The 10,596-nt window shown below is 31.8% G+C and overlaps 2 protein-coding genes across 2 annotated transcripts; one reads left to right on the top strand and one right to left on the bottom strand.

Annotated features, from left to right (window-relative positions):
• The first annotated feature begins 7,162 nt into the window (after positions 1 to 7,162).
• On the top strand, positions 7,163 to 8,773 carry LOC110999474 (ribulose-phosphate 3-epimerase). Its single transcript, XM_045631092.1, has 4 exons — positions 7,163 to 7,591; positions 7,985 to 8,092; positions 8,172 to 8,393; positions 8,582 to 8,773. Exons 1-4 carry the CDS (start codon positions 7,355 to 7,357, stop codon positions 8,687 to 8,689), a joined length of 675 nt encoding a protein of 224 aa, XP_045487048.1. The 5' UTR covers positions 7,163 to 7,354; the 3' UTR covers positions 8,690 to 8,773.
• An 81-nt stretch (positions 8,774 to 8,854) lies between these two features.
• Positions 8,855 to 10,527, bottom strand: LOC110999471 (putative methyltransferase C9orf114). The gene is made up of 3 exons (XM_022268531.2): positions 9,840 to 10,527; positions 9,479 to 9,751; positions 8,855 to 9,263 (listed from the first exon to the last, which is right to left on the bottom strand). The coding sequence occupies exons 1-3, from the start codon at positions 10,391 to 10,393 to the stop codon at positions 8,873 to 8,875; spliced, it is 1,218 nt and encodes a 405-aa protein (XP_022124223.1). The 5' UTR covers positions 10,394 to 10,527; the 3' UTR covers positions 8,855 to 8,872.
• Between the last annotated feature and the right edge of the window lie 69 nt (positions 10,528 to 10,596).

Genomic DNA, 10,596 nt, shown 5'->3' with positions numbered 1-10,596 from the left:
CTAGAATACTAATAATATAGAGAAACTGGTTTATTTTTGTGTGATTTACATTATTATAGAAAATCAATTGTCTTGAATATGGATAGTTTACTTTTTTGTTATATAAATATATTTTTTCCCGTGAATATGTTAACGCCACATAACGATATAACAGTGCAAAAACATTATTTTTAGTTTGTAATAATAATATGGTAAATTTATTGTAACTAATTTCACTATAGTGACGTCATCCTAAAACTTTCCTGTTATAATTTATTTCTTCGTAACTAAGCATGTTTTTTTTTGTCATCGGCCGCGGCGATAGAAATCAGTCTTCTGTTTGTTATCTTTTTGAATTTTTGAAATGTCGTCATTTAATTTTTTTCCTTATTTAAATCTTGTGTAGGATCTTACATAATACAGTTTTCCAATCGATGTAATGGCACAGATTATATTTATTATCTCATAAAGTCATATTTATATTATCTATATAAAGTCAATTGCATATTGTTACGTAGGTATCATCGCGTGATACTCGTACATTGATGACACACTATCGTACAACGTCCCACAATAAGGAAAAATGTTTCCCCAATCGTTCCAACCCTTTTTATCGAGATCGCTGGTATTTCTCCAAATAAATGTCCTTGTTTTTACCAATATAGGAGGCTTAGGACGTGTATCGGCTTGGGCAAAACGATTTCATTCAGTAATTTTGATTTGTTTTTAATTAAATGCCATAATTGATATTATAAATAATTTATAGATTCGTTTTTTATGACTAGTTTCATTTTATCTATTTTATAGAATTTTTAAAATACTTCTTACGTAAGTACCAGAGATGAAACATTATAAAAAGTTGTTCTTAAGTGTGGAATTAATTCCAGAGTAGAAATTGTTGTTGTGATTAGTGCGCGTTCATCAATTATTTGCTAAGGACCCAATTTTTATGTATATGTATAAGCAGGTGAATACATGTACTAAGTTGCCTATCAAATTTTGGCCGCTCGTATTTCTAATTGACTTTTGGAAAAATTCGATCCCTTGTTTTTTAAATAAAATATTGTCTACATAACGGCTATTTATATAAAGATTAAAAAAACACGGTTATTGTTGCGCTCTTGGCCGCAGCCAGCTGTAAGCAGGTGTGATTTCAATACATTTTCGTTTATAAAAATGGAAATATTTATATATATTTTTTATATTAATTATCTTATCTAATTGCTTATTAAATCTGGTCGCAAATAAGAGTCTGTTAAAGATGATGAATATTTAAGATAGTGGACAAGAGAGGTATGGGTAACATCATTCGTCAGACGAGGACAAAGAAATCCAAGGTTAATTGTAAAATAAAACTTTACAGTGAAAGTGTTTTTTCAAATATTCAATCGTAAACATTTAAGCAAATTAAATATTTTAAATATCATCGGAGCTACCCTATCCTATCGCTTTGCTCGTCTGACAAATGATGATCTTAGACTATTACAGATTGTATAATTATACACAAAGGTACCAGAAATATACGGCTTTATACTTCCGTTTTCGTATCTATCTTAACTTACTTCCAAATCAAATAAACTCAACGAAATATTATAAAAATTTATATAGTTACACAATTGCCACGCTACTAACAATTTTAAATATGAAATAAAAATAAAACACGAAATACATACGTGTGGACTCAATCACGTTTAGATCGCAATTATTAGACATATGGGTTTTTGAGTAAGCGGAAAATATAAGCATATTATTACAGAGCATTTCAAGGTAAATGTAACCTTTTGTTCCGTGTTCTATTTTGCTATATCACAGTCAAAAGTCCGTAGTTTAAGATAATCAACAGATAGAGCTGCCAGAAATCATGTCATACAGAACACACACAAATTTTCGATTTTATTGACGGTAGTAAAATTTACACAAAAAATCTTCCTACATTAAAACAGTTACAAAATATATTTTTACCACAACAACTCCACAAAAAGCAGTAATATTGAACTCGAATAACACGTAAATTCCTATAAGACTGTCTTATAAATACAATACGTACGTTCGAAAGAGTCGACACGAACTCGCTCTCGGTAATTTTCATACATATTTAGTTTTCGACTTTCTACATGCACCATTGCACACTTTGTAACTGCGCGTTTTTCTACGCAGTTTTTGCCGCGAACCACCACTTTGTGGAACCAGCTGCCCACTGAAGTATTTCCGAACCAATTCGATTTAGGGTCCTTCAAGAAAAGAGCGTACCAATTCTTAATAAGCTGGTAACGCACTCGCGAGCCCTCTGGCATTGAGAGAGTCCATGGGCGGCGGTATCACTTAACATCAGATGAGCCTTCTGCCCGTTTGCCCCCTCTTCTATAAAAAAACTACTGTTAAGGCATCTTGACTGTTGGTATTTGGCCTTAGGCCAGTGATGGACAGAGTACGGTCCGCAAAAGTGTTTAACCTGGCCCGCCGAAGGTCCATCGACACGGATAGATGAAGAACGATGAAGAAAATGTAGATTCTACTTGTAATTTTATGAATTAAAGCTTTAACGCACAATGCATTTTTTTATAATTCTGGCCCTCCTCTAGAATTAACATAAACTTTGTGGTCCGCCACACCACACACAAAACTTTTCTTTACTTTAAAAATAGATTGATTATTTGACATCCTGAAAGGAAACACCCACTTAGCTGATTGTCTTTTTTCAAATACAGTATTCGAATCAACTCCGTTGAACTTATCTTACATTTGGCGATACCATGCGTCCATACGAAGGTGTTTCTGGCCGTCGGTTAAACTATGGGAAATCCATCTGGCTCAAAGATTTTTTAACTTGACATACCAAAGCCTGGGCATGCCGGTATCTGCTGATAAGTCTGATGTTACACTGATTAAGATTGCTGCGTCCACGCTAAAACTCGTTAAAACAATTGTAAATAGTGGCGCGATATGGGGTTTCATTAAGAAATGCCAATTAAGCCTATCATAGCTGTGTTGTTGAGAAAGCCTACAACGAAAGGTTTATTTTCACCAGTAACAAGAGTTTTAGATTTGCCGCCAATTCACCAAAACAAACAAACAACAAACACAAAAATGAACAAATGAACAAATGACAAATGAATTTTTATTTTATTTTATTTATTTCTTTATTGTATAAATAATCTTAAATAGTAGAAGTTGGTATGGTGGAAACATAAACTGGACACAGTTTTTCTGTCCACCAGGACGTCGAATGCAATATACATACTACATTAGGTTTCTAAAGAGTTCTAAAATTGAAATTCAACAAAAGATATCAAGATATCAATAGCAATGTTTCCAACTGGCCAGTTCTAAACATTTTCAGAGTTGCCCACGTAAATTGAAAAATTCCTTGAAAAATATAAAAGTAAAACTGTTTTTAGATTATGTTGAAACTAGATTTAGGATTTAAAAGGATAAAACGAAATTTCAATAAAAGTATAAAAATAAATTCAAATCGCAATTGAAATGGAGAGAATTTAAATTTCTCAAGGGTTTCTTCGAGTGAGTTATTAAATTATTATTATCTATATGCAGAAAGGGATAGTTTGTGAATCGATTTAAAAAAATGTTTTACCAGTGTTTTTTTTATCTAACAGGTGGCAAACTGGCAGCAAGCTCATCTGTTTTTAAGTGGACACTCTCAATGCCAGAGGGTTCACGAGTGCGTTGCCGGCCTTTTAAGGATTGGTACGCCCTTTTCCAGTGGAATTGATTCGGAAATACTTTAGTGGGCTGGTTCTACATAGTGATGGTGCAGGGCGACAACTGCCTGCCTGGAATTTCGTATTCAGCCTCGATGATAAAGATGCAGATATTAATCCTCTGAACACTGTCTGTCGTAAATGAGGTAAATATGTTTGCAAGAATTGAGAGATTTAATGCTGGGTTCGGAGACGCCTACGCTGTAAAGGATTCGTTTTTAGATCACTTTACATATAATCTAATTCGGTAGAACTTAAATCATTTGTATTACTTCATACCTCACAAAAAAGTGTGCATCAATTCGCAATATGCATGTTAAGAATAAATTGTTAACATTTTGACATTTAAAATTTTGCTTTGCTAAACCATATGAATAGGAAATTAATTTATTTGATTGAGCGAAGCCGCAGAAGGGCGACTCTCATATACCTATAATATTATTTGCAGAATTCCTACAATTATACAAATTAAATGTCTGATAATAAAGCAACAATCAAATGGAAACCAGTTTTTCGATGACTTGCCTCTTGAATACCTACCTAATTAATTTACATAATTTGCTACATACAGATTAAAGTAATTTTGCGTTTTATTTCTAGCATTATTACATAAATATAACAATTACAAAATTGTAGCGGTTTTTAGAGACTTCTGGACATTAATTTAGATATGATTCTTAACATTCCGCGAATAAATTGTGTACCTAATCGGTAGTCCGCGTATAAGTCTAGTAGTTTTTGAAACTATGCGTTACATAATTCTAATACATTAAGTATTAGTATTATATATATATAGTATTTATTAAATAAGCATGCCATTACGTGGTCATGGTTTACACTGAAGTTTTAAATAGTTTTGAGAAGTTTTATTGTGATAAATAATTTATCCGTCCCTCGTAACCCTTTTTAACCCATTAACATGATCTTTATAATAGCGACCTGAATATTAAAAGGTCCTGTTGCCACGCTGTCCCACTTTTTTTCTATTAATAATATGTTTAGTGACATATATGGTTATTTTTACACTGATGCTACCAGCAATGTTTGAATATTCGGTTATAATTATACAATTAAATATAAGAACCAATATAGCAATGATTGCTAGAAATGAAGTAGTTATTATTTTTCAAATACCAAGAGGTAATATCTCCGATATAAATACTTGAATTGAAATATCTTACAATATAGGTAAAATTATTCAAATAAGTCATCGTAAATTTATAGTGTATTAAGTGTCATCAATTTTAAACATTTAAATTACCTATTTTAGAAATAAAACATCAATCATTTTGGTCAAAATTATATTTATTATAAATTTGTTAATTTTATTATATTTAAATCTTCTAAAATCAGTGCAATAACGTCATACGCTAAAAGCATTTCAGAACTGAATACAATCAGTGTTTCAAAAGTCAAAAAAAGGGAGATTCCTATACCAAAAATCGGGAGAGAAACGATAGGTTTAAAAAAATAAAATAAATGCATTTTAGGCTCTTATTACTTTATTAAACAGTAAAGATATATTCAAACTATTAAGGTTTAGTTATCCTCATCCTCATACCATCTCTTTGAAGCAATTTTTTCGAACATTTTTCTTTTCAATGTCAAAATTAAAACATGTTTGATATTCTTCTGTTACAACACGTTTAGTGTAAAGAAGCACTACTATAGATTCTGTGGATAATTTATTGCGGGTTTTGGTTTTCATTAGATTTATTGAAGAGAAAATTCTTTCTACATTGGCAGAAGTTGGGCAATGATATTATTTAAAAGACGAAGGAACAGATGTTTTCAAATATTAGCGTACCATCGCCATATTTCATGTCGTTAACGCTAGCCCAAAATTCCTCAGTTTTGTCAGAAAACGACGCAATTTCTTTCATATTGCGCAACAAGCGCCATTGTGTATCTATGCATTGGTAATCATTAGTGTCCATTAAATTTGGGAACTGCCTACATAATGGAAGTATAGATGGCAGTTCGCCTCTTTTTACATTTTCTGGAGACAAGGCTCTCAAATCCTTTAGAGGATTATTTTTGATTGGAAATCTTCAATTCAATCAGCAAAACTGAAATTCGGGAGATTTGGTCGTGAAATCGGTATATGGGGAGGAACGAGCTGAAATCAGTAGATCTCCCGAAAAATCGGGAACTTTTGCAACACTGATTTAACAATTTTAACATATTTTAACCTAAGAATATGATTAGAGTGAAGTGTTCACAACCGTACGATAATTATCGTACATGTACGATAATTTCATAGCTACGTACGATGTACGATGGTACGCGACTATCGTACACAGTACGATAATTTCCGTTCTCATGAAAAATTTGATGATTACACAGATAGCCCAATAATAATTACAGTTTTTAGTGTTAGTGCCATCTATTGGCTCATTGTTTTATTAGGATCACATGCCGTTGCTTCATGGCGCAATCCTTTCATTGGTTATTACTGTTGTTCAATATAAATTCGAAATGTTGGCACGTTCAAGACACTCGAAATGCCCTCGTCCAACGTCCACTCCCAGCTCAAGTCTTGCCATACGTCGAACATTTAATTTGAATTATTATTGAAGTGAAACTTCTTTAGAATCGTTGTGATTTCAAACCGGATGCAACGAAAAAGCGACAGTAAAAAGAGACAGAAACATTAATTCATATGATTTAACGTGGGAGAAAATGAGATAGATAAACTTCTTTCGAATCGTCGTGATTTCAAACCGGATGCAGCGGTAAAGAGAGACAGAAACATCAATTCATCATATGATTTAACGTGGGAGAAAATGAGATAGCAGGCATTATACAGCCTCTCTTTACTGCCGCTTTTTCATTTGATCGAATTTCAAACTTTCGATGTTTTAGTTTTTCCCAAATTAAAAATTTATATTAAACTTATAAATTAAAATTTATCATTAAAATATACTGTTTTAAAAGAACACACACATTTAGATAATGGAAAATGATTAATTTATATATGATTAATAATAAAAAAAATGTTTTTGAAGGTTTCACTTCTACCATGTGTGAATTGCACATATGTTTTTTTTTTCAATTTAAAAAACACAAGTCTAATGTTTAAAGAACTTTATTTCTCATTACAAAACAGAAATATTTTATTTACATGAGAAACTTAATATTAATATGTATATATTATATACGAGCGAGATACACGTCGCCATTAGCCGTGTATCTTAAGTCTACAAGATTTAAACTATAAATCATTTCCTACATACATTATTGCACGTTTCATATGATTTTTAAAAGTATTTCATCCATTTTCCTGACTTGTACGATAATTTTTATCCATGTACGATAATTTATCGGCCTCTGGTACGATAGTTGCCTGGCTTCAGGTTGTGAACACTATAAACATCGAGACTTAATCAATGACAATTGACATTACCCTAAAATGATGATATTAAATTTATCCTTAATGAGACAGGTAAAGGACTTTAGACTATAATTGACATTTCTTATCAAATGATAACTTTATTATGACTTTTAAGTTTTATCAATTATCAATAACCTAGAAAATATCCTACAGAGTACAGACTACAACCAAGGACCGAGGTTTAATTTAGTTTATAGTATTATACATACTTCAAATAAAATTACATATAACCTGAGAACTGCATAAATATTTAATAGCAAATATGGCAAAACATTTAAAAGCTTTAATTGGACCATCTATTCTTAATTCCGATTTATCAAGACTCTACGAAGAATCTCAGAAACTTTTAGATAATGGAGCTGATTACTTGCATTTGGATGTAATGGATGGCCATTTTGTTCCTAATCTAACCTTCGGTCACCCAGTAGTGAAGTGTCTTAGAAGTAAAATTAAAGATGCCTTTTTTGAAACCCATATGATGGTGGCTAATCCTGAACAGGTATAACACAATAATATTTGCATCTAATGTCTATTTATTTTAAACTGTAAAATTCTTCAGTTTTTAGATTCTTGAGTTGATATGACTAGATATAGACAGTAACCAGTAAGTATTCAAAAAAAAATAAAGAAGCTATAGTATATGGTTCTCTATTGTCATAGCTATTAATACAGGTTTCATAATGTTTCTAGCAATAACTTAGCTTCTAACTATAACACATTACAATTTACAAGACCTCAACCTCCACAGGTGGTTAATTCATACCATTCCATAAAACTTAGAGATCATGTGTTAATTTCAATAAAACATTTTGTTTTACCTTGCTATGTACTAATAGCAGGCTAAAAATGTGTAACAAGACTTAAAAGTCATATAGTGGCAAAAAAATTTCAGTGGATTTCCCCAATGGCAGATGCTGGTGTGAACCAGTATACCTTTCACATTGAACCAGTGGATGATGTTGAAAGAGTTTGTAGAAAAATAAAAGAAAGTGGAATGAAGGTAGGATGGGATATCATCTCTTCTATTAATTATAGATTATTGTAAATAATTAAATTTTAAATTAAGTTCTATTGTGTAGGTTGGCCTTGCAATTAAACCTGGTACTCCTGTGTCAGATGTTGAAAAATACATTTCAATGTCAGATATGGTGTTAATAATGACAGTAGAGCCAGGGTTTGGTGGACAGAAGTTCATGGAAGATCAGATGATAAAGGTTCGGCATTTAAGGGAGCATTATCCACAGTTAAATATTGAAGTGGATGGTGGTGTAGGTCTTGCCACTATTGGGTGCTGTGCTAATGTAAGTTAGTCTAAAATTTTCTTACTTCATTTTGTGCTTAAAAGCAATTTAAAGTGGGCAAAATATATTGATGTAGTAATTATTATGAATAAAAACTATCTTATAATGATGAAAAATGTGTTAAGAATGGAAGGAATCAACTCTTCCATTCTTGAATTTGTAGACTATGAAACTTAATTGTTTTTTAGGCAGGAGCAAATATGATAGTCTCTGGAACAGCTGTGATAGGTGCTCAAGATCAAGCTGCCACTATCAAACAACTTAGGGATACAGTACAACAAGCAATCTCACAATAATTTTTTTAACCAAATATAAGCAGAAGTATCATGAATATATTTTTATATAAATTAAATACATGGATTTTGTATGCAAAATCCATGTATATATGCAATACATGCAATAAAATATTGTTAATTCTGGATACTTATTCTTGTTGTCTTCCATTAAATTACAATAAAATATTTTTGTAAAAATATGTTTTAATCAAATTTGCTTAAATCTACATTGTTATCTGCAACAGCAGAATTATAATTTTTCTGCATTGAATAAATTGAACTAGTTGCTATACCACCCTCTTTAAAAACCATAGGAGCATTGTTAGGTTTTAATTTGGCTTTAAGGCTAGTGAGTGCTATCAATATAGCTTCTTCTGTTCGAATGGTTCTAGAGCCTTGATTAGGTAAAACATTGACATAATGATTAAAGAGTAGGCTAGCATCATTAACTTGTAATTGTTCATCACTTTCAAGTGCTGCTTCTATGCCATGTAAGCCACCAAAAACAATTAGGGCATGGTTGAAAGTGACTGCCTTATCTGGTATGTCATCTATAGAATTTCCTTTGTCTGAAGTTCCCACAGTAAGGTCATATCTAAAAAAAAATATTGTAATTAGTGTATAATTAAAACCTAATATGTGGCACAAATACAATTGTTAAATTTGGTAATTGTTTTAAATTAAATGTTATAGATAAACTGATATATGGCAAATTACAAATTAATTAAAAATCTATAAATAATAAGTTCTTGTATTAGAACCCGTTTGCCCCCTGTTCTATAAAATAAAAAGTATGTAAAAATTTCTTACCCATCTTTATATGGGCACTGTGTAAACACTTGACTGAGGTTATTAGCTATCCTTACAGTATAGCCCCAGTATACACCAGTTTCCGCCCGAGGTGTAGCCAGACTTACAATTTTTCCTTTTAATTTCTTACTACCTTCAGAAGTAGGTAACATTTTAACTGTTACTCTAATACCTGGGTTTAAAAGTTTATCAGTTGAGACATCTTTCAGCAGTCCTACATTGACTTGGGAACCTTTTCCTGGCTTAACCTTTTTGTTCATTGTTATTCCTTCCCTGTAATTTAAGATAGCAGTTTTTTGATATCCACATTCAAAGGTTTGTAATTATGGATAAGTAAAGATTACATATTGACTATTATTACCTGAATTTGAAGTCATTAGACATTCGTAAATGATGAGGGGCATCCAAAGGGTTTAAAAGACCTGCAAACTCTAAATCTTTATGGATTGGAAAGAAATGCTTTCTTAAATATTGTGGACATTCTAAGTACTGTAAAATTCTAGCTAACTGCACACAACTCTTTCGCGCAACTATAACTCCATCACCATCTTCTAACTTTGACTTTTTTGTATTTAATTTATCGCCTATATCATCGAATACGATCACCTCATCGACAGAAAAAACACAGGCAGCTCGGGCAATTTGGCCTGCTAAATACGTTCGTAGTTCTGCTGATTGAGCGTTCTCTAGAATTGAACCCGGTATGGCGATGCTGACCGTAGAAATCTCAGCATACTTCTTTTCCTTTTCACATTCTTCTTTGAATTTTTCTTCAAGTTCTTTCTCTACTAACATTTTTTTTTCACGTTTTACAATTTTCTCTTCATTTCGTTGCCGTTTCAAGGCTTTTCTCTCTTGATTTATATCGCGCCAACTTTTACCTGGTGGTTTAGTTGCTGCTTGCGGTAATGACATGTTTATATTTTAGTTCGAATATACATTTAAGCTGAAAAATGTTTAAAACAGAGATATCAAAAACACATGGTTATTATTTAAAACTTTACACATGGCACAGATTATTAAAATAGAAGACATTAAAAACTGATGTTTGTTAGTTGAGAGCTAAAATGAATTGGCAAGTTAATGGAGTTTTCGTGAAGAGTCATCAATGTCATTGA

Source organism: Pieris rapae, chromosome 2, assembly GCF_905147795.1.
Source record: "Pieris rapae chromosome 2, ilPieRapa1.1, whole genome shotgun sequence".
Lineage (NCBI taxonomy): Eukaryota > Metazoa > Arthropoda > Insecta > Lepidoptera > Pieridae > Pieris > Pieris rapae.
Note: the sequence above shows the minus strand (reverse complement) of the source record. Positions and strands in the feature narration are given on the sequence as shown.

Coding starts and splice junctions, on each gene's coding strand:
- LOC110999474 (XM_045631092.1), top strand. CDS start 7,355: ATGGCAAAACATTTAAAAGCTTTAATTGGACCATCTATTCTTAATTCC. Junction 7,592..7,984: donor TGGTGGCTAATCCTGAACAG/GTATAACACAAT, acceptor AAAAAATTTCAG/TGGATTTCCCCAATGGCAGA. Junction 8,093..8,171: donor TAAAAGAAAGTGGAATGAAG/GTAGGATGGGAT, acceptor TCTATTGTGTAG/GTTGGCCTTGCAATTAAACC.
- LOC110999471 (XM_022268531.2), bottom strand. CDS start 10,393: ATGTCATTACCGCAAGCAGCAACTAAACCACCAGGTAAAAGTTGGCGC. Junction 9,752..9,839: donor TCTAATGACTTCAAATTCAG/GTAATAATAGTC, acceptor CTTAAATTACAG/GGAAGGAATAACAATGAACA. Junction 9,264..9,478: donor CAGTGCCCATATAAAGATGG/GTAAGAAATTTT, acceptor ATTTTTTTTTAG/ATATGACCTTACTGTGGGAA.